At 40.5% G+C, this 27,940-nt stretch overlaps 1 protein-coding gene across 1 annotated transcript in view; it reads right to left on the bottom strand.

The window, feature by feature from the left end:
• MYO18B (myosin XVIIIB) overlaps positions 1–27,940 on the bottom strand; it is a 529,330-nt gene that overhangs the window by 399,397 nt on the left and 101,993 nt on the right. The window contains exon 13 of the mRNA XM_066603908.1: positions 5,976–6,120. Coding sequence (XP_066460005.1) covers positions 5,976–6,120 — 145 coding nt within the window. The remainder of the gene's footprint in view (positions 1–5,975; positions 6,121–27,940) is intronic.

The raw sequence follows: 27,940 nt of genomic DNA, 5'->3' as shown, positions 1-27,940 counted from the left end.
GAATTTAATAAGCAGTCCAAGTGTTTATCATCTGTTACCTGGCATTAAGGTCAGAAAAACACAGCAGCATATCTCTGTATGGAGCTAAAAGCTTTAATCTCAAAAAAGACTCGAGCTGATAAAAAAGTCTGTATCTTTCTTGTTCTGAAATTTCTATCTAGTCCTAATTTACACTAATGGGTGTCAGAGTCATTTTCCTCAACAATGAAGAATGAGGACATTCTATGTCATTGCTGGAAAATATGAGACTCCAGTAGCAGCTGATAAAGTCTGCAGATAATAGTCAGACAGAAACTTTAACCCTTTGCAATCCAATTTTGGATTCAGGGTTTTCTAGGGGGCTTTCTCTTTCTGCCATTATACAATGGCACCATCTGCTGGCTAGAGCCAGTACTGCGGTATGTGACATGCTGGAGAGGCCCCCGACAACAGAGCGGCCAGTATTATACAGTAAGAATACCATGCCGGACATCTTTCGACATCGGAGCTGTACAGCCTTTAATCAGAATGTCTTCAGACGTCAGACAGTGGATTGGAAAGGGTTAAAGCTGGATTCACACGGGCGATTTTCCCATGCTGCAAGACAGAAAATGCAGCACATCCAATTCTCTCCCTATTTGCTATGGGCGAGTTAAAAATCGCACTCGCAGTAACAATCACATTTTTACAAGTGCAATATCAAGTTTCTCAGGCCAATATTATGCTTGCTCGTGTGAATCCAGCCTAAATCCTACTTATGCCATGAATGGGCTATAAAAGTCTATTATTAAGATTTATTTAGTTAAACAAGAAAATCTGCTAAATTAAAGAGGCTGTCAAGTTCTCCTTAAAATAGATCATCAATAGCAGACCAGAATCCCCACAGATCAGCTGTTCTCCAGACCGTTGTGGTGATGCATTGAGCTGATTTCTGCATGAAGCAGACAGCTCCATTCTCACTGCAGTGGCCAAGTTTAGTACTACAGCAAAGTTCCCATACATTTTGGTACCCAGATCTGCTACCTTAGTACACCGTAAGGCCTATTTGGATGCCTGTAAGTGGAACCTCAGATGACAGATAAAGGAAAATTCTTTTCAGCAGCACTCACCATAACCCATAAGGGGGGGGGGTTCTTCCACATGTAGTGTCCTGCACGCCTAACTGGGATTGAATCCTAATCCCATAGATTGAGAAGGAGTAAAAAGGAAAAATAGGCTGCAGAGTCCAGATCTTCAGGTGCAATAAAGACTTATATTTCCATCAGAACATCACATCATCATGAAATACAGCGACGTTTCGACCGTTACATAGATGGTCTTTGTCAAGCTTCATGAAGCTTGACAAAGACCATCTATGTAACGGTCGAAACGTCGCTGTATTTCATGATGATGTGATGTTCTGATGGAACCTCAGATGACGGCAGACTGAGGTAAGAAGTGGACCTTTACTAAAATTAGTTGAGTATCCGTGCTGTATATAGTGGGTGGTAATAGAAGGGAGTAATGAAGGATATTTGTTTTACAAAAGAAGCTAAACTTTAACCTAGACAGAGAAAGAGATAGATGCTAGCTTGAAATATTTTTCCTCAGGCCAACTGCTACTTCTTCCCATAAGCAAGAACTGCCGTGTAAATTCTGGAAACGCATAGTATTATTAGATTCACTTTATAATATGATTCCATTCCTGTCCTTCCATATTATAGCATCACTGAATAGTAATTTTATTGTTTTCAACTGCATCTATAAGCACCCGGAATCAGTTTAACCCATTTAAGATATAAATTCCATATTTATAGTTTTATGATGGGATTTTGGCATTTAGAGAATTCCTTATGGTTACGTGGCTGAATGAATATTGCATGGCGCTATCTCAATGATGAAGCTAATATATAGATAGATCTCAGTGGGTTGCAGTAATTGCTAATGTTCAGGTCACCTTTCTTATATGAAGCACAAATGTTAATATGTTAAGACGTCAATATCATTTTCTGCTTCATTTTTCCTTTGATGCTTTATTGATTTTGCAGAGTCACACTTGGATTGCTCCTGATTACAGTTTTGCAAAGTATTCTAAAAGGCTTCTTATTTCCTATAAACTGTAATTCGCAAAAGAAACTGATATGCATACGTCTCGCACTTACTCTACTATATCACTTCATCCTGGCTGAATCAATGCAGTTGAACTTACCATGTGTAAGCCTAGTGGCTGGTGTACAATTCTTCTTGGGTTTTACCAGTGTAATGTTGGCTAGACAGTGGAAGGTTGAAGTCAAGGACAGAGACGTAATTTGAAGTTGCTGAACTCCAGGGAAAAAACTTTCACCCCCCCATCTCCATCCAAGTATAATGGGTCATTTATAGTATTGGTCTCCTGATATGGGGAAGAGAGCTCTTATAGACCCCCTAAAGCCTGAGGGCTGCATCTTCTGCTTCCACTATACTTTTGCCCCTGTATATGTACTGTATACATTCTAGTATCGTCACAGAATTTAGCTCTGTACTGTACATAACATATTTAATACCGGGGGCACAGCTAAAGGCTCATCGGCCCTGGTACAAAAGTTTATCTTGAGGCCCCCCAACTTCACTTAACCCCTTAATGCAGAGACGTAATTGAAGCTCCTGGGCCCAAATGCAAAATCTGTAACAGATCCCCAACTATAATGCTTTATTAATAGTATTGGGCTCCCTATATTGAGAAGAGAGGCCTTATGGGCCCCGTAAGGCTCCTGGGTTCGAGTGCAACCGCATCCCCTATAGCTACGCCAGTGTTTAATACCATTCCAGTATAAATACAGGTTGAAAGGAATAAGTAATGGCAGCTTTATACGGGAGCATCAAATTTGTTTCATACTGGACACTCTTCATCTACACTTAAACACAGAAATTGCAAACCTATAGCATGGAAATTCATTAATTTAGTTGTCCCATTCACAAAGCAGAGGTAAGCAACTCTCAGTAACAAGTCCCTATTGTTATTTTATTCACATCAGAACATCATGATGATTCTATAGTCATGTATATATTCTATAATGAATAGGCAGATATGACTGTAATATACGTTAAGTGCTGGATTATTGCTGCAGATCACACATTTCAACAATAGAGTGAAAGTGGATGTGTCATATACAATTATATTTTGATTAATTTCATCTTAAGTCATACACTGCAGTTTCACCAACCCCATTCAGATGCAAACGTGCTATTTACTTCATCTACCGAGTGCTCTTATGTTCAATCCAAGTTTAAATGACATTTTACAGTTCTGTCAAATGAAGAATAAATGTTCTCATAAACATCAGTCCATGCTACATTTAAGCTGTATATTATTTATCTGAGAGCAATTATCCTGAAGATTTACTAATGTGAATAATTAATTATCTTGGACTTTTAGTTTTTCATATAATTACTTTTATTGAATGGAAAACTAATACAATGTATATTGATAATGCCGTGCCTGAAGTAATGACCCAAGTATCAAAAAAAAAAGACTAATCACCCACAAATCATCTGTGCATATAGTTTGGTTACCTGTAGAGATGAGCGAGTATACTCGCTAAGGCACATTACTCGAGCGAGTAGTACCTTAGCCGAGTATCTCCCCGCTCGTCTCTAAAGATTCGGGCAGGCGGGGAGGAATGGAGGGGAGATCTCTCTCTCCGTCTCTCCCCCCGGCTCCCCCCTGCTCCCCGCCGCAACTCACCTGTCACCCGCGCCGGCCCCCGAATCTTTAGAGACAAGCGGGGAGATACTCGGCTAAGGCACTACTCGCTTGAGTAATGTGCCTTAGCAAGTATACTCGCTCATCTCTAGTTACCTGTAATACGCTGAATCAATGGTGCAAACACCACATTCTCGGAGAGAGAGCAAGCCAATGTCACTGGAGTATTTAAAGTGCTGTAGTGATACATTTTTAGTTCTGAAATATGTTGAAATAGAATAACCAGGTCACAATGGCCCAGTGAAAGTAGATGTTTCAACTGGTTGTGTCACTCAGTCACCAGAACGCTGGTCGAATATTTTGCTATATAGCAGGCTATCATCTTCCATCCCACAGCAGGAGAGATGCTCCTCAACACTGGAGCTTGGATATCCTGGTAAATATAGTGTGAAATAGCAGTGGGCATAGAAAGGATCCAGCACAGGATTCCTGGTAGAGTTCTTTAAATATCTCAAAGAATGAAACATCTAAGGAGAGCTTTACATCATTATTGCTTATGCAATTTGAAGTTCTGACTACTTTGATATTTTGTCATGCAGTGAAGTAATGATGTAGAACTCTTTAAACCAAGACGTACATATCTGTCCTGGGACGATTAGAGGGTTAAAATGAATCAGAAATATGGCCATTATTCTATTGGAATACAAAACAAAAACTGCATTTATCCCTTTTGTCAAAACATTTCTATATCTGAACTGCTCAATCCAATACTGTAGTTCCAATCCCATTCAGCACAACCCAACACTGCAATCCTAATATCATAAGGAAGCATTTTCTATAGATGACAATAACCAACCATGAGGTCAAAAATGTGTTTAATGTCTGGTGCCATCAAAGAGGCTTCATGGGACTTGAAAAAATTTCTAGGAGCAATGCAAGAGTTAATATAAAAATAACCCATAATCACCACCTTACATCGCCTTCCAATGCAGTGCAGAAGCCCCAACCCCTGTCTCTCTTCTCCCAGAAGAAGCTGCATTGGTGATGTGCCATTTACTGTGCATGTTACTGCTCAGCCAATCGCAAGCTTCAGTGGTGGTAGCGCCACTAATGCAATGAGACTGCTGAAGGCTGTGATTGGATGAGTGGTCACATGCACAATGAATGGCACATGACTGCTGCAGCTTCTTCCGGGATTGGAGCAGCAGACGCCGAAGGTTAGTATAGATATTTTATTTTATTTTAACACATTCCTTGCCCATAGAATTTTTATTTCAGTCCCAAAAATCTCTTTAACCTGAAATACAAAGTGTTTTACCCCATCTAATATTACACAGCAGGATATAGACAGCATAGAATGAAATACAGACTGACAGTTCAAGTCTTTCTTTTGCTTAAAATGATGCAATGACTGCACTTTGGGCCTCATGTATCAAAACTTGCATGGAAAAGTGACGTTGCTGCAGTCCATGTTTCATTTTCCTATTGCAATAAATGAAATTAAATCTGGACTGAAACGCTGAACCAGCTGGATTGGTTGCTTTGGTAACACGAATACGTTCCTCTGAGACAGATTTGATACATGAGTGCCTTTGTGTTTGTAACAATCTCTTACAAGATGGAATGTAGCGAAGAAGTCCACCATAGAAACATATTTATGTGAAAAAAATCCCTAAACAGCAATTTCATTACAGTAGCACATTATCATCATGATGGTGATGGGGAAGACGATGATGATAGTAGAATGAAACCATCTGATAGATGAAGGCTTAAAGGGGTTGTCCAGTTACCAGACAAGATTTCCTCTGTGTGTCCAGCTGTGCTAGAATAACAAGAGTAGCTGGACTTAACTGTCCTCAGCTCCCGCAATCCAGAGCTACAGCTCCGCCATCCTGCCAGCATTTGTTGTGAAGGATGACATTACCAGCTGTCACCTGAATACTGTACCTAATCAGAAGCTGCAGTGTCATCGTTCTGAATTCTTGACATCCTAGTGCTCAGAATGTGAACGCCAATCCAAGAGTTCAGAACAATGATGCTGCAGTCTCTGATTGGCTGCAGCAATCATGTGACAGCCGGTGATGTCATCCTCTACAACAAACACTGGGACCACAGCAAGGCTCGGGTGCATGTGTACAGCTCCTTCTATTATTTTAGCCCAGCTGGACCCACAGAGGAAATGTGGTCTAGTAACTGGACAGCCCCTTTAACTAGACAAAGACTTGTGTGCTTAAGCTCCATCAGCACCAGAATATGTCGGTATATTCAGTGCCTTTGTTTACACGCATTGAACTGGCAAGATAATAGAACTGAGGCGATAAATTTTGTGCTTTACCTTTACATGCACCTGCTGCTCCGAGGTGATAGATACCAGCTAGAACATGCCAAATAGCTTTTTGTTCATTCACCGTGAATCCCAAAACCTCCATAGCAGATTGGAGCTGTTCAAATCCTGCAGATGCCTTCTGCTTCTCCTCTGGCTGTAAAAGATTAGAGATTAACCTAAATTATAAAGTAAACTAAATCCTAATTTGTGGAATATTAACAATACAGTGCTCACATAACAATCATGTCTTCTGTACCTAACTGAAGCATTACAGCTTTAAAAAAAAAACGTTTCTTTAAATGGATCCCAATGAATTTTGATAGATTCCATTGATTTATAATGGAGTTCTTCGGGGTTCCATCAGACTCCCTTAGCAGTGATTTTCAATTAGACTGCAGGAAAATCTACAGAATTATCATGGTACACGACAACAGTCAAAGCATACGTTTAGCTCTGCTTCATCTGTCTATTGTTTAGAGAGAGAAAATTGCATAATATGCAAATTTTTCAATGCTACCCGCGTTTCCCCGAAAATAAGACAGTGTCTTATATTAATTTTGTTAAAAAAGGTTTAACGTTTTTACATGTATAGCTGCGTGTACACTATTTAAATTGACTTTTTAAATTAACTGTTAGCAGGGCTTAATTTTGGAGTAGGGCTTATATTTCAAGCATCCTCAAAAAGCCTGAAAAATCATTTTGCATCCTCAAAAATTCTGGAAAATCATGCTATGTCTTATTTTCAGGGTATGTCTTATTTTCAGGGAAACAGGGTAGACAAGCAATTACACAACTCAACATTTTACCTAGGTTTATGGTTATACTCTTAGCTACAAGGTTTCATATAACAAAATGCACAAAAAATTCTCTCTCAGTGGTGAATCATTAATGGTTTAATTAATAAGCCAAAGTTTGTTTCAGTTCTTCATTAGAAAGGGAAAAAACACATATAAGCCTGCGCTCATACTTAGGGCAAGCTCACAGAAGCGTATGTTAATTAAAACACAGCGTTTTACCTGTATATAGAGCTGCGATCATCGCGATTGTGATCGCGTATACTTGTGCATGACAGCGTATCTCACACATGTTTCCAGGTTTCTTCTCTTTTTCTACTTTCCTTGTTTTGCACCCATATAGAGCAAAAGGGCTTTATCGCGCGTAATTTGCTGTAGAATAGAACATGGTGCATTCTTTTTTTATGTGCGTATTATATACAGTGAATATACGCAAGTGTGAATGGATCAATGAAAATCAATGTACTTTCATTGACTCCATTCCCACATATAATGTGCATGTATATGGGTAAAGAAGTGTATCTTTACCCACAGAAGGCTAAAGATACACTTCTGTGGGAGGAAGTGACCATCACTAACCCCACATAGAATCCAGGGTCGCTTGTAGAATATGAACTACCCATATCAAGGCCAGGCAAAAGTCAAACTATGCTCATAGTGAATGAGCCAAATTACTATTGTAATCTTGGAAATATGTTGTATTTGGATATATGAATATTTTCAAGACCACAATAAAGTTGCGATTTACTCACTGTGAGTGAAGTTTGCCCTTTGCCTGGACCTGGTACAAGTAGATAGTACTTTACAAGTGATCCTGGTTTCTTTGGTGGGTTAGTGATGACCCCTTCCTCCCACAGAAGTGGAACTTTACCCTTCTTGCCCCTGACTTTCTTGTTTTGTAAATGTAACTATGAATATTACTGCTGTACTTTGTTTATGTTCCTAACAGGACCTTCAGGGAGAGGTCATATAACTGTGCCTTTTTTTACTCTAACGTTGCTGCTGTGGACTAACAGTAACTGAGCTGCCTGCTGATTAGCTGGTGGGTTAGGTATAAAGGGCAGGCTCTGGTGTGACTCAATAGTTTTTGCAGACAGCAGAGAGCCTTGTGAGAAGTGAGCTGCCCCACTGCTGTTGTAGAGTTGGGTTTCCTTGTACCAGGAAGAGAGAGCGCAACTCGGATTCCTGGAGGGGCATTACCCAACTGTTGTGATGTGAATGCCAGTGGGAGGCCTGCTGATCATCCAAGGCAACAGTAGCTGCAATCTCCAATCACAAGTGCCAAATTTTTAATGAGAGAGAGACCATTAGTGAAAGCAGATAGACTGACAGACAGTATCTAGTTAATCAAGTTTTAGTGGTGTGTAATCATGATTACTATCACCCAGGCTCTTCCCCAAAATAATTTTGACTGCATCACTCTACAGCCTCTCCAAAGGTACTATGCAAATAATTTGTTCAGAGGACAGTGACTTCATATTTGAGTTAGTGAAATTAGACATTTGGTTAACCAAAGCTCCTGCAAGACTAAGTTACTTCAGAGGAGATTCCCATTTTCAACCATCCATGGAGCTATTTACCCATGGCCAGGATAAACCATTTATTGAGTCTGATAATTTTACATTGCTTGCACAACATTAATGGCACCCTAATTGTAAGGCAGGGACTAAGTTATAGTGTTAATCAAATGTTAGCAATCGTTTGCATTGTATCCATATAATACTGTTCTATGTTATTGTCATATTATTCTTTATCATACATTCAGTAAAGCATTGTTTGTCTAACTGTACTGGTGTGAAGCTTCTCCATCACCGGCGCCATTTTCCACACCTGCAACGCATTTCCTAACCCTGAGCACTGGTTTATATGGGGTTTTTCCTTTTGATGCTGTACTACTTGTGACCAAGAGCTTTTGGACCCTTGGGACGAACATTAGCACTCTCCAGTGTGGATGTCCAGCCCAAACTGGGTTATTTATCCAAGTTTTCCACTAATTTCTTTATGAAAGCCACCTAGGACGAGAGGTGTAATGGTTTGTCTTTGCAGAGTCCCATTTGCTTATTGTTTCCACATCATTGTCAGAGCGCTGTCCTCCCATCTAAGATTCGCGGTCTTCTCATGCATAATGTTCTAACTTGTTAGAGAAGTACTTTCCCCAGAGTGATTTGGGGATGGGTTCTCATGTCCCTTTGTGCATGAGGTGGCTAAAAGACTACTATTATGCCTTTTCATCCTTTTAATTGGTTTAATTGGTTCTGGAGGATTCTACTAAATGCATGTGTATATGCTTATGAGCATTTAAACCAAATAATAGATGAAATGTGAAGGAAAAAATTGTAAAATTCTAAGATTAGAATATAATATAAAATGTGCATTTATCCGTTACATAATGAGTATATAAAATATAAAGCCTATTATTTGGCTCTGATGAGAGCGCTATTTAAGAGCCGAGAGGGTCAGTTTATTCAATATTTAAGGGATTCCATAAAATATAGTGTGCTCACTTTTCCGGTCCATAAACCTCATCTTTCTCTATTGCATGTAGGAATGTAAACTAGGATGCTGTGTTTATGGCTGTGCCAAATTTGGTTTATGCTTCACATTTCTGTGTACGACAAACTACAAAGTAAATAATGCATGCATGGGCACCTTCCCTTCAATACAACATTACCTGGGCTTTAATAAAGGAAAAGCCATTTACTTTTACTGGCCCTTTATTGCCCAGCAGCACTACTGTTACAAACTTAGGTTAAACACATTAAATGTTCTAGATGCATTTCACTTTTTCTAGCAAAAGTAGTAACATGAAGCCATATTTGTTTTTATTATAGGCTACATGGCTTCCTTATTATGTATTGCTAGTCAAATTACTAGGCTTTGCACAGATCTGTTTCATGTAACTCTTTTATGTTTGTCTGCGGTTAAAACTTTGATGTCTCACCAGTGGTGTTGCAAAGAGATTTTAATTAAAGGGGTTGTCCGGTTAATGGACAACCCTGCTTCAATGGGACCCTATGAGGTCAGTGCTCATTCTTTTGGCATTGGCACTCACATCTTGAGCGCCATGATGCAGAGAGCTCAGAAACGCGATACTGCAGCCTCTCATTGGCTGCAGCAGTCATCTGATTTCCTGTGACATCACCTGTCACAACAATCACTGGGACCACAGCAAGGGGTTGCAGTACTGGATCCTGGCAGCCATGGAGGGGTACGTATAGTTAACTTTATTATTTTAATACAGGGGGTCCTATTGAAGTGGGGTTGCCCAGTAGCCAGACAATCCTTTTATGGTTCAAAAGTATTTTATTGAAGAACTACAAGGTACATAAGGGAATCAGTTTACTTTCAAGATATGCCTCAATAGTTATATGATAGAATTCCTTATTAGACTCAAACTATATAGTTCTTCTATTTTATTAAACACTAACAATAATAAAATTAAAAAAATAGGTCTACACTCACGCCAGTCGCACGAAGACCTTAACTTAATAGCATAGCAAAATTTGAGGAAAGTGGGGGTGGAAAGATGGAGGAGGTGTTAGGGAAGAGGAGTGGGAATGCCCGACAACCTGTAGGGCTTGAGCCTCTTATAGTAATATTTTGGTGAGTGGAGGATGAAGAATGTAATAAATTGTGATTATGGGGTCGCAACACCCGATACCAACCAAACATTTAGGCACAGGGCAGACAATCCTTTTAAAATTTATGCTTGAATTCCTATTTATTTGCAAATATCTCAAGAACGGTAGGTCCTAGACAACTAAAACCTTCCGAAGCACCTGATTGACCTATTTGGCAAATTTGGTGCAGATTGGTCCAGTCCTTTGACTGTTCGGTTTGTATTCATATTTCTTATGAATATGTCAAGAACAATAGGCCCTACAGAGCTAAAATCTAGTCTAAAATCCTTCTAAAGTGGCTGATTTACCAATGTGGCAAATTTGATGTAAGTTTGTCCAGTTGAATGGCCGTGCATAAAGAACAGACAACTTATTTATTACTTGAACAGTCATGTAAAAGGAATTTCACTTTTGTTCAAAGCTGTGATTGCATCCAAACTTAAGACAAACAAATAGTGACTCTTCTGTGCCTGTCTCTGACACTGCCCTTCTTCACTGACAGTAGTAAGCAGCCCCTAAAGATTGTTTAAATGCAGCTTTCGACTTTTGCATTGATTGCTATGGAAAAAGAGAATGGGACTACCGCTGAGGGAGGACACTCCATTCTCTGATTCAGAAGTCTTTTGACAGCTGCATCTTTCTACATGACTGCTGATTGGGGCATTGTGATCTGTTCCCTTGGACAAAGGAATCCGCTACACACTAGGCAGATAACTATATTACTTACCCCTTATCATGGACCGGCCTATAGATTCAGTAATGAACAGTTATGAAGCCACGCATGATTACTGGAAGTACAACAGTCCAGGTGGTGAAATTATTAAGCATTTCCTTAACCTACATTATTGGCATTCCATGTTTTGCCGCCTTAAATGACTGTTACTTCTAAATTGCTTACTGTGCAGAAGCCATAGCAGATAGGATCAGTTCAGTGTAGAAAATTGCATTAACTATCTGCAATTTATTTGTGTTGTTAATGAGATTTTCTTAGGTCATTTTTCGTTTTATTTCATCAACTGATTGCTAATTGAATTTTAGTTTCAAATTTTTACTTCAATAGAGCATACAAACAGGAAAGTGCTGGAATGCTCATGTTTTAAGGCATAAATAAAGAGGATGGTGCCTGTAGTTTTACAACTAAATGGAATGGTTACAATTTGAATGTTCAAGAATTTTTCTTTCTTTAACACAGAAGCAAAATGTTTCTACAAATTCAAAACACTAATAAAGAGACATAGCAGTTGATTAAGTGATTCTTAAGGAGTTGTAACTAAATCTTAAGACAAGATAGTCTGCTCTTTCATTTCCTGGATACTAATCTACCTATAGTCTTGATGATGAAGTTCCTGTATACTCATAACTGCATTATTGTCATCAGGGGCGTAAGTAAAGGCTCAGGGGCCCTGATGCAAAAGGTGAGCTGGGGCCCCCCCTCTGTCTGTATCTGTACCTGTACCCATACCTAAACCATGCTACACAGAGACGTAATCTTGAAGCTTCTGGGCCCCAATGCAAAACCTGCAACAGGGCCCCCAACTATAATGCTTTATTCATAGTACTGAGCTCCCTATATGGAGAAGAGAGACCTTATGGGCCCCCTAAGTCTCCTGGGCCCGAGTGCAACCGCATTCCATGCACCCTACATAGTTACGCCCCTGATTGTCATGTACTCAAGAATACCAATGCCGCCAAACAGAGGCCATAGGAAGAGTCGGTATTTCCAGGCAAAAAGGAGTCCTGTGTTTTAGCCTGGTTGCACTTTAACTCCTTGAGGACCAGACTGTTTTGTATCTTAAGGAACAGACACTTTTTATGGATTTTAACCATGTAACATAGTTAGTAACATAGTATGTAACATAGTATGTAAGGCCGAATGAAGACAATGTCCATCTAGTCCAGCCTGTCTATCCTACTGTGTTGATCCAGAGGAAGGCAAAAAACCCCAAGGCCAGAAGCCACTTAGCCCTTTTGGGGGAAAAATTCCTTCCCGACTCCCTAATGGCAATCAGACTGTTCCCTGGATTAACCCCTAATAGTTCCTACCTGCCTATATACCAGGATTGACACTTAACCTAATATTTATATCCTGTAATATCCTTCTTCTCCAGAAAGACATCAAGTCCCCTTTTAAACTCCTCTATGGATTTTGCCATCACCACTTCCTCCGGTAAAGAGTTCCACAGTCTAACTGCTCTTACAGTAAAGAATCCCCTTCTATGTTGGTGATGAAACCTACTATGCGGTGGTTTAACTGCCCTATTTTTTCCTTCAGATACCCATATTATTTTTGCAGCATTTTTTTTCTATGACATACAGTTAGGGCCAGAAATATTTGGACAGTGACACAAGTTTTGTTATTTTAGCTGTTTACAAAAACATGTTCAGAAATACAATTATATATATTATATGGGCTGAAAGTGCACACTCCCAGCTGCAATATGAGAGTTTCCACATCCAAATCGGAGAAAGGGTTTAGGAATCATAGCTCTGTAATGCATAGCCTCCTCTTTTTCAAGGGACCAAAAGTAATTGGACAATCTACTCTAAGGGCTGCAATTAACTCAGAAGGCGTCTCCCTCGTTAACCTGTAATCAATTAAGTAGTTAAAAGGTCTGGGGTTGATTCCAGGTGTGTGGTTTTGGATTTGGAAGCTGTTGCTGTGACCAGACAACATGCGGTCAAAGGAACTCTCAATTGAGGTGAAGCAGAACATCCTGAGGCTGAAAAAAAAGAAAAAATCCATCAGAGAGATAGCAGACATGCTTGGAGTAGCAAAATCAACAGTCGGGTACATTCTGAGAAAAAAGGAATTCACTGGTGAGCTTGGGAACTCAAAAAGGCCTGGGCGTCCACGGAAGACAACGGTGGTGGATGATCGCCGCATACTTTCTTTGGTGAAGAAGAACCCGTTCACAACATCAACTGAAGTCCAGAACACTCTCAGGGAAGTAGGTGTATCTGTCTCTAAGTCAACAGTAAAGAGAAGACTCCATGAAAGTAAATACAAAGGGTTCACATCTAGATGCAAACCATTCATCAATTCCAAAAATAGACAGGCCAGAGTTAAATTTGCCGAAAAACACCTCAAGAAGCCAGCCCAGTTCTGGAAAAGTATTCTATGGACAGATGAGACAAAGATCAACCTGTACCAGAATGATGGGAAGAAAAAAGTTTGGAGAAGAAAGGGAATGGCACATGATCCAAGGCACACCACATCCTCTGTAAAACATGGTGGAGGCAACGTGATGGCATGGGCATGCATGGCTTTCAATGGCACTGGGTCACTTCTGTTTATTGATGACATAACAGCAGACAAGAGTAGCCGGATGAATTCTGAAGTGTACCGGGATATACTTTCAGCCCAGATTCAGCCAAATGCTGCAAAGTTTATCGGACGGCGCTTCACAGTACAGATGGACAATGACCCCAAGCATACAGCCAAAGCTACCCAGGAGTTCATGAGTGCAAAAAAGTGGAACATTCTGCAATGGCCAAGTCAATCACCAGATTTTAACCCAATTGAGCATGCATTTCACTTGCTCAAATCCAGACTTCAGACGGAAAGACCCACAAACAAGCAAGACCTGAAGGCTGCGGCTGTAAAGGCCTGGCAAAGCATTAAGAAGGAGGAAACCCAGCGTTTGGTGATGTCCATGGGTTCCAGACTTAAGGCAGTGATTGCTTCCAAAGGATTCGCAACAAAATATTGAAAAAAAAATATTTTGTTTGGGTTATGTTTATTTGTCCAATTACTTTTGAGCTCCTAAAATGTGGAGTGTTTGTAAAGAAATGTGTACAATTCCTACATTTTCTATCAGATATTTTTGTTCAACCCTTTAAATTAAACGTTACAATCTGCACTTGAATTCTGTTGTAGAGGCTTCATTTCAAATCCAATGCGGTGGCATGCAGAGCCCAACTCGCGAAAATTGTGTTACTGTCCAAATATTTCTGGCCCTAACTGTATAGGGCTACTTTTTAAATATCTTTTCCGCTGACTTTTTTTTCCCCATTTTTTTAGTTTTATTGGGGGTAAAAAGCTAAAAAAATGATTTTAACATTTACAGCTATTTTTATTTAAATTATATATCAAAACTAGAGATGAGCGAACGTGTCCGTTACGGACACATCCGCACCCGGACACCCGCTTTGCCGAACACTGCAGTGTTCGCGCGTAAGTGTCCGGGTGCCGCCGGGGGGCGGGGAGATGCGCGGCGGCGCGGGCGGCAGTAGCGGGGAACAGGGGGGAGCCCTCTCTCTCTCCCTCTCCCCCCCACTCCCCGCCGCACCCCCCCCCCGCGCTGCCACGGCGGCCCCCGAACTTTTTCGCCCGAACACTGAAGTGTTCGCAAGGTTCGGTGTTCGGGCGAAAAAGGGGCGGGGCCGAACGTGTTCGCTCATCTCTAATCAAAACGTCTGAAACAAAATGAGTAACCCATTCCCTTATTTTATTTTAGCGTAAATATACTAATACGTATGGTTTTGGATTACAGGGTGCATACCGCGACGGTTTTGGTTGGTGTGCGCTTTGAGTTATTTTCTTTTTTATCTATTTATTTTTATTTTATTCGCTAATTTTGTTTTACTTATGTATGTAATTATTTCTTTTACTATCTATGTTCCCCATGACGTCATAGAAGACCTCTGGAAGACAGTCACGTTTCTTTTTTTTTTTTAATTTGACACTTTTCCACTGTAGCTTGGGCATCCATAGGAGGCCCAGTTACAATAGTCACTGGCAGAGCTGATCAGGGTCCCGTGACTGCCAGTTCATGTAGTGCAAGCTACCCTTCCACTTTCACTTGTTAATAGATGGCGCTCATTGAGCGCTGTGCAATCAGGGAAAGAGAAGGCAGTTAAAAACCACTCCTGCCTTTTCCTTTGGGTTTTCAGCCGTGACTAACAGCTGACAACCTGACCTGCTTCTGATTGATTGCAGAAAGAAGCTGGTTTAATCCACCTGCCGTATTTTTACAATCGACTGGGATTAAAGCCCTGGACCAAACGCTGTAAATTTACTGTGCTTAGTCCTTAAAGGAGATGTCCCGAGGCAGCAAGTGGGTCTATACACTTCTGTATGGCCATAATAATGCACTTTGTAATGTACATTGTGCATTAATTATGAGCCATACAGAAGTTATAAAAAGTTTTTTACTTACCTGCTCCGTTGCTAGCGTCCTCGTCTCCATGGTGCCGACTAATTTTCGCCCTCCGATGGCCAAATTAGCCGCACTTGCGCAGTCCGGGTCTTCTGCTTTCTTCTATGGAGCCGCTCGTGCCAGAGAGCGGCTCCGTGTAGCTCCGCCCCGTCACGTGCCGATTCCAGCCAATCAGGAGGCTGGAATCGGCAGTGGACCGCACAGAAGAGCTGCGGTCCACGAAGGTAGAAGATCCCGGCGGCCATCTTCAGCAGGTGAGTATGAAGACGCCGGACCGCCGGGATTCAGGTAAGCGCTGTGCGGGTGGTTTTTTTAACCCCTGCATCGGGGTTGTCTCGCGCCGAACGGGGGGGGGGGTTTAAAAAAAAAAAAACCCCGTTTCGGCGCGGGACATCTCCTTTAATGGGTTAAGAAAAATAGATTCTGCCTCAAAATTATTTTGCCCCAGATCAACTGCGGCCTTATAAGGCACTGTATTAAATATGAAAGGTTCAATTCAATGGGAAAACTATACAGTATATTGATGTAAGGTAGGAAATGAAAAATGGACACATGTTGTCCTTTGTCTCCAATTTATTATAACCCTGAAAATATTTTCTACTACAATGTCATATGCATATCTATAATTCAATATATGCTAATAAGTCAAAGATTTTAAAACGTGCAATAAGTATTGTTACTTGGACTTAATACTAAGCCTGGTGCTTTCAATTTATTAAAATCAACATCTTTAAAGTTACAATGAAAAATAAGTAAACTCTTTGGAATTTCCTGGATTGCAGCACTGATAACTGACAATATGTGGTGTAGTTGTTACTTAAAAATGGGTTCTTTCTTAAAAAAAAAAAAATCTATAATCACCTATTCCTCCACAGTCTCCTTACCATATCTTCTCGTCACTGAGCTTCTGCAGTACCTCGGGGTCACCTCACCACATGCTGGCCGGTTTATTATGAAGGCTGCATTCCTCACCTTCTTTCGGGCCGGTCAGTGAAGGTCACGTTGTTCACTGTCTAGGAAGGAATGCTAATCTATTTCAGAGACAGCTCACATGAGCAGTCTCTAAAGTAGATTGTCATCCCCCCTGTTGGCCTGTGATGTAACTTATATTGGCTGGCAGGAAGGAGACTGATGGCAATGTACGTAACCTCACAAGAAGCAGAAGAATCAGCCAGCTGGAGGTGAGTTGACCCTCTTGGACTGCAACAGACAGGAGAAGATAGGGGAGGTGAAGATCTGATAAATAGATTGACAGGGGAGGAATAGGTAAGTATAGAATTTTTTTTTTAATGACAGAACCCCTTTAAGTCACAATTATTAACAAACAGGGGGCCAGGACGAGCAGCAGGTGAAGGTAGGTGTCCACCTGGAATGCCACCTCTCAACAAGAATTCAGGGATGCACAGAGGAATTTATTTCACAGAATCTTGTAGAAGGACCTGTCAAGATATGGTTACATGCGCATATCTGTACAGATCCTACTAATTTAGAAGAAGAATTTTTCCTGCGACTGTTCCTGTAGCTGCAATATGAAATTATTAGTGCTTGTATGATGCTTTTTGTATATAGCACCTGATATTTAGCCATGACACCTCTGCACTAGCCTTGACACTTTCATGAAAAATAGGTGGGGCTTGTTGGTAGTAAGCATGGCTGCCTTGGATCAACAGGTTTGTATATAAATTATGCCAGAAACTGGCATAAACAGTGCCATAATTTAGGCGTACGATGCACCTAATACATAAAGAGGCACGTGCCTCTTTATGTATTAGGTGCATGGTACACCAGGGGGCAATTATTCTAAGACCGGCATTGGAAACACCGATCTTAGTAAATATCAATTAACATGCCTATGTGTTCTGTTACTAATAAAGACTGAAATAGCAAGATGTGCCGCAGAAGGATACACTGTGTATTTTTCCACCAGACAAAGCTGTTTTTAATGATAGTCTTTCTAGTGTGTTATGATTCCAACAGGAAAGGTTAAGAAAAGAGCAATGAATGGCTTCTAGGACTGAAGCCAAGCACAAGCAGCAAAGGTGTTAGTGTAACCTCTATGAAAAGAGCAATTATTTGGGATCATGCCAAGGGAAAGAATTGGCATTCAACATGTATCCCCAGGAGTCAGTGTCACCTGCGCAGTAAAGGGGATAAATAGATGCTGGGCATGGAGATAGGTTCTTTTAGGATCATTATAGGGGTTGTTTATTCCATCTTTATTCATTTCCACAGATTACGACAGACAAGTGTTTCGAGTATAGAGTTAGGTGGTTATTGATGGATGTCAGGAGTACATAATATCGTAAATTTCAGTGCCAATTTGAAATTAAAGCAACATACTGTAAAATGTAATCAGCTATTTTTATACTCAGGTGAAGAGCAACATCCTGTCTTTTAATCACAAATCAATGAGATAACGGATTGACAAAGTCTCCAAGGAAATGGCTTCCCCAATTGAAGACACTTAAAGCAATGGGAAGTTCAATACGGTACTTAAGAGTCATATATGCTCAGCTATTATATGTCTTTTATGCATTGGTTATTCATGAGTCAAGTTAAACTTGAAGGATGCACTTTTTTTGACAAATGTAAATATGGTGTGTATATATATATATATTTTATATATATCCTTTTACTCTGTTGATATATTATTGATTTTAGATTACCTAAAGTTTCCTTACTTCTACAAAAGTTCTCTAGAAGACTTCAAAAATGCTAGATAAAATACAGAGGACGAAAATGAAAAAAAGAAATGCTTTTACAAAAACACTTTAAATAGCTTAAAATTCATGGCGCCTTTTACAAGCATTTAGGAATGCTGAAAAATGTGTGTATGAAGGAGCCTGGACACCGAACAATTGGATTTACTTATTTTCTTTCTTGATATTATTATGCAGATGATTAAAGAAATTTTGACTTACATATTATAGTAGGAGTGAGAAGCCTCTGCTAAGTGCTATCTCCAATTTTATTTTGACAGCCCGTACAATCACTAGGCACCAGGTTATTTGTTGTTATGTAGAGCATTTCAAAATCCATATATTAATGCAAAGCAAGACTTTGATGTGGAACCTACAAGACTCGCATCCCAGTACATAACAGTGCGTGGTCATTTTACTATTTTTTTCTGGCAAATTAGAACTGTTCTGCCAACGTGATGAATGCTACAAGCAGACTTTCTTGTTCTTTACATTCACTATACTGTTCATGCATTGCTAGAACCAACCTTTCCTTTGTGGGCTATTGCAGGCCTGAGGGTTCTGTATGCACATACTGTCTGTATTCGAGAGTCCATGTGTCATCAGAGCTAACAGTAATGATTTGCAAATAAACAGATGCGCATGATGTTCTTTAATTTTATAATGCTCACCTGTCAACAGTTACAAAGTATTGTATCAATGGATTCATTATCCAATCATAAATTGACTCAGATCTCAGTTGACCGATGCAGTAGTTAATTACTCATGCCATAAAAGTATTAAAGGTGGAGTTTAAGCTAATGGGACTCCTACAGAATTGTAGTGGTCTGTGGAACCTTCTTCTTTGGTGGAGGGATGGCCATACATGAATGGACACTCTCTATTAAAAAAAATGGAGGTTGCCGAAATAGCAGAGTACCCTGTTTGGAACACCTTCATTGGCTGTGAGTCTCACAGTAGTCATACCCCTATTTTTCAAACCTATGATTAACATTTAAATTGACATTCCATTCCAAAAGGTTATAATTAGAGATGAGCGAGCACCAAAATGCTCGGGTGCTCGTTATTTGGCTCGAGTAACAAACCCCATTGAAGTCGAGCATTTTTTAAGGTGCCCCATGCTCTGCATTGTTTTCAATGGAGCCACGGCTGCTGCTGGCGGCTCCATTGAAAACAATGGTCTGCCGCCACCCCTGAATTGTTTTCCATGGAAGGGCTTTACATATAAGCCCTTCCCTGAAAAACAATAATTTTAGTGTAAACACAACAACAACAACAAAAAAACGTACCCTCCGCCGGTGCCGTGTCCCTTGCGGGGATGAAGAACACATCTGCCGCATGCCGCAGATGTTTCCTTTATACCCGCTAGTAAAAAGAATTCCCTGCTGCTACATCTGCCACATCTGTCACAGATGCAGCAGAGGAATTCTTCAATTCCCTACCGCTGCTGTCACACATGACAGCTGCGGTAGAGAATCCTGCTGCCGGACCCTCAGTAATTGAATTTCAGGGAAGGGCTTTAAATATAATTTAAATCCCCGCCTGCTAATAGATCAGCAGTGCAGAGTCGGGGACAGCGTGGAGAAGTCCCGGCTGAGCCCTGGCAGCTGAAGAGATTTTTAGGGAAGGGCTTAAAATATAAGTAATAGTAAAAAAAAAAAATGATACCCACCTCCCTTCAGCTGCCGGGGCTCAGCCGCATCTTCTCCGCGCTGTCCCCGGCTCTGTAGTCCCGATTCTGATTGGCTGCTCTCACCGAATGAATGAAAGATGAGAGCTGCCTGTGATTGGCTGAGCGCCTCAGCCAATCACAATCAGTTCTTTCAGCAGGCGGGGATTTTAAATCCCCGCCTGCTGATAGATCAGGACTACAGAGCTGGGGACAGCTCGGAGAAGACATGGCTGAGCCCTGTGAGCTGAAGGGAGGTATCGATTTTTTTTTTTACACTATTTTTTATGGTTTTTCAGGGAAGGGCTTATATTTAAAGCCCATCCCTGTAATCAATTGACCAGGTGCCAGCAGCAGAATCCTATACCGCAGCTGTCATCCTCTGCTGCATCTGTCACAGTGGCAGATGTAGCAGCAGGGAATTCTTTTTACTAGCGGGGATGAAGGAAACATCTGCCGCATGCGGCAGATGTTTCCTTCATCCCCGCGGGGGGAAACACGGCAGTGGCGGGGGGTACGTTTGTTTTTTTTACACTAAAATTATTCTTTTTCAGGGCAGGGCTTATATGTAAAGCCCTTCCATGAAAAACAATTAGGGGTGCCGGCAGACCATTGTTTACAATGGAACTGCTGGCAGCAGCCACGGCTCTATTGAAAACAGGTGAGGAGGAGAGGGTCAAAATTTTCCCTAGCACCGCGTGGTGCTCGGCTCGAGTAACAAGTACTTTTGAGTATCCTAATGCTCGAACGAGCATGCTCGCTCATTTCCAGTTATAATACAATTATAATAATGGTAATAATAACAATAAGCTCTACAGTTCACATCTTAAAGGCTTTTTATTGAGCTATTATATTGATGGCCTATCCTTAGGGTAGAACATGAACATTTGATTGATGTAGGTCCCAGCATCCCTGGTGATCAGTTGGATGAAGGGCCTATGATGGGGGGAACATCCTCTTCATTGTTTATCCTGGCAAACATACATATATTTTTGCTGTGCCTAGTCTTGCAGCTCAGTCTTGATCACTTGACTGGGAGTAATCTGCAGTAAGCTTTCATACCAAGCACAGCCTTAACTGGGTTGTTTCGGAAAACTAACTTATCATCTAAGTAAATCTGCTATATGTGAATATACTCTTAGGCCAAATGTACACGGGTGGATTCGAATTGCGGGACACCCGCATGGACAATCAGTTCAAGCTGCCCATAGGAAAGCATAGGGAGTCCACATTTCAATTAACACCTGCAGATTCGATTTGCAGATGCCGCATGTCGAAAAGAAATCGTAGCATGCTCCATTTTATAGCGGAGTCCGCGCAGATGGGCTCCATACATCTCTATGGAATCAAGCAATCCGCAATGCATCTGCAGTTCAATTGCAGATGCATTGCAGATTTGTAAGCAAATACCTCTCGGGTCGCTTGGAGACCAAGCAGCGAGGTGGGGAGGAGTGGGAAGGCATGCACTTTGGGCTAGCAATTTTTTTCCGCAGTGCATCTGCTTACATCTGAGTGGTAAAAAAATTGATCCGCGATCACCAGCAAGCATTTAAAAGAATTTCCGCACTAATACGCAGGTCCTTCGCTGCGGAAATCTGCGTGCGGAATCCGCGCATGCTGTGGTCATGAGGCCTTAGGGTGATATGGTTTAATTTGTATTATGAGTTTTTAACCAATGCATACCCTATGAAACTCAAATGACTGTCCAGTTATTCTAGATTTTTTTGTTGTTTTTTTTACCCTGCAGATCTTCAATTTTCATATGGATCTATTGACTGAGAAAAAAAGGTAGATAAAACCAAATTTTATTGGTAAAGTTTAAAAATAGAGCACATAAGCTCAGTGTATATATATTAGGACATACAATATAAAGAACACAAAGACATTCCATCTCAATCGCTCCAGTAGAAACAAGGGGAAGAAAGGGTACTGGACTGGTCAGTATGTTTGAGACCTACTACACCCACAAGATGGACAAATGGTGGGTGGAGGAAAATACAAAAATCAAGACCCTATTGAATAGACCCAATGCATTTCTACCCTGTTTGGCTTCATAGTAACATAGTATGTTAGGCTGAATAAAGACAATGTCCCTCTTGTTCAGCCTGTTTCAACCCCCTATGTTGATCCAGAGGAAGGCAAAAAAAACTCCAAAGAGGAAGATAGGCAGAGAGTTCCACAGTCTCACTGCTCTTACAGTAAAGAACCCCCTTCTATGTTGGTAATGAATCTTACTTTCTTCTAGACGTAGCATATGCCTCTTGTTACCCTTACAGTCCTGGGTATAAACAGATCATGGGAGAGATCCTTGTATTGTCCCCTAATGTATTTATACATAGTTATTTGGTCGCCCCATAACCGTCTTTTTTGTATGGTGAATAATCCCAATTTGGATAGCCTCTCTGGGTATTCCCCTTCTCTCATTCAGTTTATTAATTTAGTTGCTGTTGTTTGAACCCCCTCAAGCACTGCAACATATTTCCTGAGCACCGGTGTCCAGAACTGTACACAGTATTCCATGTGAAGCCTGACAAGTGGCTTATATAACGGAAGAAAAATGCTCTCAGCCCTCACCCCTCTACTTCTTTTAATGCACCCCAATACTTTATTTGCATTTTCAGCAGATGATTTGCATTGATTGCTCCAGTTTAGTCTACAATCCACTAGTACCCCCAAGTCTCTTTCCATCTCACTTTTCCGTAGCAGTACCCCATTTAGTGTATATTGGTGATATCCGTTTCTCCTACCCATGTGCAAAACCTTACATTTATCAATATTCTTAAACAAACTTCATTTGCCATTTTTCCATTTTTCTACCCAAGCCCCCAACTTATCCAGGTCCATTTGTACCCCCATATTGTTCTCCTTTGTATTAATTATCTTGTATAGTTTTGTATCGTCTGTAAATACCAATATTTTACTGTGTAGTCCTTCTGACAGGTCATTAATAAATATATTGAACAGAATGGGCCTAATACCCGACCCTGTGGCACCCCACTAGCAACGGTGACCCAATCAGAGTACGAACCATTTATTACCACCCTCTGCTTTTTATCTCTGAGACAGTTCTTTACCCAGATACACACATTTTCACCCAGTCCGAGCTGTCTCATTTTCTATATCAGCTTATTATGTGGCACTGTGTCAAATGCTTTAGAGAAGTCCAGATACACGAGATCAATAGACTCTCCAAGGTCCAGCCTAGAACTTACTTAGTCATAGAAGCGGATCAGATTGGTCTGACACAATCGACCTCTCGTGAACCCACGCTGATGAGGAGTTATGCTGTTATTCTCCATGAGGTAATCTAGGATGGCATCTCTCAGAAACCCCTTGAATATTTTTCCAATTATTGAAGTGAGACTTACCAGACTGTAGTTACTTGGTTCTCTTTTAGACTCCTTTTTGTATATTGGGACCACACTGGCAATGCGTCAATCTAGTGGTACAACCCCGGTCTCAATCGTGTCCCTAAATATAAGAAATAGCGGTCTAGCTATCACGTCACTTAATTCCCTTAGAACCCTTGGGTATATTCCATCTGGGCCCGGCGATTTATCGATTTTAATCCTCTTTAACCGGCTCTGCACTTCCTCCTGTGTTAGGCATGTAATACTTAGCAGGGGGTTCGTTTTATTCCCCTGCATCTCGTGTGACATTTCTTTTTCATTCGTGAATATACTTGAGAAAAAAACTATTTAATAAATTCACCTTTCCCCCATCATCTTTTCTGGTTTCTCCTGCATTATTTGTTATGGGCCAGTGTTCTCAGTGAAAATCCTTTTACTGTTTATATAATTAAAGAATAGTTTAGGGTTATTTTGGCTCTCTTCATCAGGGATATCATACAATAAGTTCAAAGCTGGTAAAAACCTACACCAGCAGTAGACAGTGAATTATGCTAACAAGACTGGTAATGACCGTGAATGATTCTCAAAAATAAGGGAAAAAATTGGAACATAATGATCAAAAGCTCCCAAAATAACACCTAACAGACTTGTAACAGTCCAGGGTGCAATTAAAGAATGTCCTTGCATAAAAAGCAACAACTCCTATATAACACTATGGTGTAAGACAGAGCAGATGAAGGAGTCTGTATCCCTGCCTACATAAGATATATAACCCCCTCTAAATATATTGCAGTATAGTGCCATCAAGGAGGGTCAGACAGCACACAGCACTACCTAACCAGATGTCTAATCATTAGTAGAAAATGCTGTAGAGATATGTCCCTGCCTGTATACAACTGTAGGGATTTGCTAAATAGAGGTATGTCCCTGCTTAATATAACTGCAAAGATGTCGATCGTAGCAGCTATATCATATTGTCAGCCTCTCAATTTTCTTATGAAGAAATATTTTGCTAGTAACTACAGTGTTCTGTATATGTGAGTCCTAAGAGCTTATTGGCTGCACCTTTTTGTGGGATTCCCTGGTTCCATACACAGTGGGACTAGAAAGACCCTACATTTTTTATTTACATTTTGTTATATTGGGGCCTTGTTCAAATTAAAAAATAATTTAAGTTTATCCCCATTATTTTACACTCAATACTCCATAACGACAAAGTGAAAATAGAATGTCAGAAATCCTTGTATTCACACCCTGTACTCAGTACTTAGTTGAAGCACCTTTGGCAGCAATTACAGCCTTCAGTCTTCTTGGGATGCCACAAGGTTTGCGCACCTGGATTTGGGGATTTTCTGCCACTCTTCTCTGCAGATCCTCTGTCAGGTTGGATGGGATCGCCTGTGAACATTTTCAGGTCTCTCCAGAGATGTTTGATTGGGTTCAAGTCAAGAATCTGGTTGGGCCACTCAAGGACATTCACAGAATTGTCCCTAAGCCCCCCCTGTGTTGTCTTGGCTGTGTTCTTGGGGTCATTGTCTTGTTGGAAGGTGATCCTTCTGCCCAGTCTGAGGTCCCTTGTGCTCAGGAGCAGGTTTTCATTAAGAATCTATCTGCAGTTTGCTTCACTCAGCTTTCCATCAACCCTGACCAGTCTATGTGTATTGGGCAGGTGATGAGCAATGCCTGGTTTCCTCCACATATAAAACATAGAATTGAGGCCAAAAATTTCAATCTTGGTTTCATCAGTCCAGATAATCTTGTTTTTCACAATCTGAATCACTTTTAGGTGCTTTTTGACAAACTCTAGGTGGGCTTTCATGTGTATTTTACTGAGGAGAGACTTCTTTCCAGCCTTTCTTCCATAAAGTCAAGATTGGTGGAGGCTGCTATGATGGTTGGACTTCTGGAAGTTTCTCCTATCGGCATGCAGGATCTTTGGAGCTCAGCCAGAGGAACTATTGTGTTCTCTTCTACCAAGGCCCTTACTCCCTGATCATTTATTTTGGTAGGCCGGCCAGCTCTCAAAAGATACCTGGTTATTCCAAACTCCTTCCACTTAAGAATTATGGAGACCACTGTGCTCTTAGGAGATCCACAGAATGGGACATACTTTTAATAGTAACAAATGTTAATGGTAATAGTAGTAGCTGAATTTATCCCAGTTATGAGTCTTGGACAACTCCTTCAATAAAGGATTTTGTATATATTTCTTCACATATTTGACTATGAACATTTCAAATGACACATGTTATATAATACGGTGTATAATACGAATGTACTTGCCAAGTTTATAAATCAACCAGCATTGTGCTGTAATTATATTTGGAAAATGCGGTAGCTCGCCTAATATGTTACAGTCTACGCTCCCAATTTCATATCTTTCATGTACTGTGTGAATAAATGAACAGTTCTTTATATAGCAGTGATACAGTACAGCATGTCTTTGAAAGTAATTAACCGACAGATAATTGCTCCTTCAGAAAACTGGTATTTATAGCAGTACTGATGTCACAAAGATTGTCTTATATAAGCTTACACAAAGACCAATGAGCAATATGCATCATACTGGGGGGAAGAATCACAACCTGGTGGCTGCCCAAAGTGGGGAAAGCCTTTTTAATTTCATTTAACCCAATCATTTTTATAAAGAAAATCTCACAAGTGCCATGGTACATTCCATGGAATTTACATATGCAACTAGCTTCACATTTTACTACAGTGTTGCAAACTGTCACTTTAGGACTGCTGTAATGTAATGACAATAACACCATGCCATCATTAGTCTATGGCCGGTTTCACATCTGCATCGGAACCTCCGTCTGGAGGTACTGCCACAAATGCGGCTAAAAATATTGGAAAATAAAGCACTGCATGCAGCATTTTTTCTTCTGTCCAAAAGCCGGCCAGCTGGGCGGAAAGCAGGTGGACCCCATTGTAGTCAAGAACTGTTCAGCCGCGGGGATTCCCCTTTCCCGCTCCCCAAACACAGCAGGAAAGCAGAATCCCCAGCGCAGATGTAAAACCTTCCTTATCCGTAATTCAGCTTGACTGTACATATATATTTAGAGATAAAAACGCTACACCCTCTCTTTACTTCAACCTGTATTAAAATGGATCACAAGAGTTTGGGGTCTTCTTAGAATTTACTAGAAGAAGATGAATATATAAACAGGATCTGTTATCATGGAGCCACAAAGTAACTTATTTTTTTGTGAGACAGAGGATTTTTGTAATGTGTGATATTCCCCCCACCCAGGTTTTGTTGTGTGTCAAGAGCGATATATAACAACTAGAAGAAAGCCCATCTCAGGATGGCGATTCCTATGTATCTATATCTCCATGCTCAAGAAGACTATTCAGTGGATTTAGTAATAATAGTTATAATGGAAAGGCATCAGCTATTTCAAATACACAAAACAGAGGACAAACCAACATGGAGATCACTTTGAATATTCAAGAGAAAGAGGCATCTGACAGCATCCAAAGTATAAAAGACTCAAATAAGAAACTCTTTATTCTTCCACAAACCAACTTAAATAGCACGACGTTTCAACTCCTCACACTAGCTTGACAAAGACTCCTGTGTGAAGAGTTGAAACGTTGCACTATTCAAGTTGGTTTATGAAAGAATAAAGAGTTTCTTATTTGCATCTCTTACACTTTAGATGCTGTCAGACGCCTCTTTTTCTTGAATACGTGTAACTAAAGGTTTTTGGATCCAACCTGTGTCTGGCATGCATAAGATTGCTCCGCCACTATATCGGGCCTCTGGTGAGTGCTGTTGACACAGCTATCCCTATGAGAACACTTTGTGTGTTGCCCCACTGACCTGCTTCATAGATACTGGTGGAATATTCAGGGCAAACCAACGTGGAGGTTCATTTGTTGACTCATTCTCTCTGCTCCTCTTTGAAATTACATATTCAAGGATGCACCATCATTTAGATTTGAATTTGTTAAATCAAGATTTTGACACGTCATGAAACCGTCATCATGGAACCTCAGCAGAGGATTTATGAAAAAGTATATATTTTACCATGTAGGCTTGTGTGTTTGATTGACAGAAATAGCTTCACGCTGCATGTAGATGATGTGAGGCATGACATTTGTTGTAAATACTATAGTGATGATGAATGAGCATGTAGTGGTATACAATGCATACACATAAAGGCAGAGTTGCTTTGATAACAAACCTCACCACATCAGGCTAAGATGTACAAAACTGACCGTAAGTGCAATCAATTAAAAAATTGTGCCGCTCTGCACATCAGAGCAACTTCATCTTTATAACGCTGCGCCTCACCTACAATGAGTAAATACAGCCTAATCAGAGTTATCGTAATGAGTATGCAGTTGACCTTTCACCTACGAAACCTAGGCTCTATCTACCGCTCGCTAACCTGTAGGAATAACAACACTTCATAAATAGTATGTAATAACAGGAATACTTAACAAACAATGTTGATAAGTCACTTATTAACAATACCAACTTAAAGAGATATGTATGGCGGAAAACTAGGTACAACCACTTTTTGTGACCACCACCACAACAGTCTTTGAGAAAAGCTTGCTCTCGTATACATCTGTAATGTCCCGTTAAAAAAAACAAAACATACTCCTTGGCCGAGGTTCAGGCTCCGTAAAGTTTTACAATACTAATGTCCATAATATGAGCACTATCTC

Source organism: Eleutherodactylus coqui, chromosome 5 (assembly GCF_035609145.1).
Source record: "Eleutherodactylus coqui strain aEleCoq1 chromosome 5, aEleCoq1.hap1, whole genome shotgun sequence".
Lineage (NCBI taxonomy): Eukaryota > Metazoa > Chordata > Amphibia > Anura > Eleutherodactylidae > Eleutherodactylus > Eleutherodactylus coqui.
This window is presented reverse-complemented; position numbering and strand designations above follow the sequence as displayed.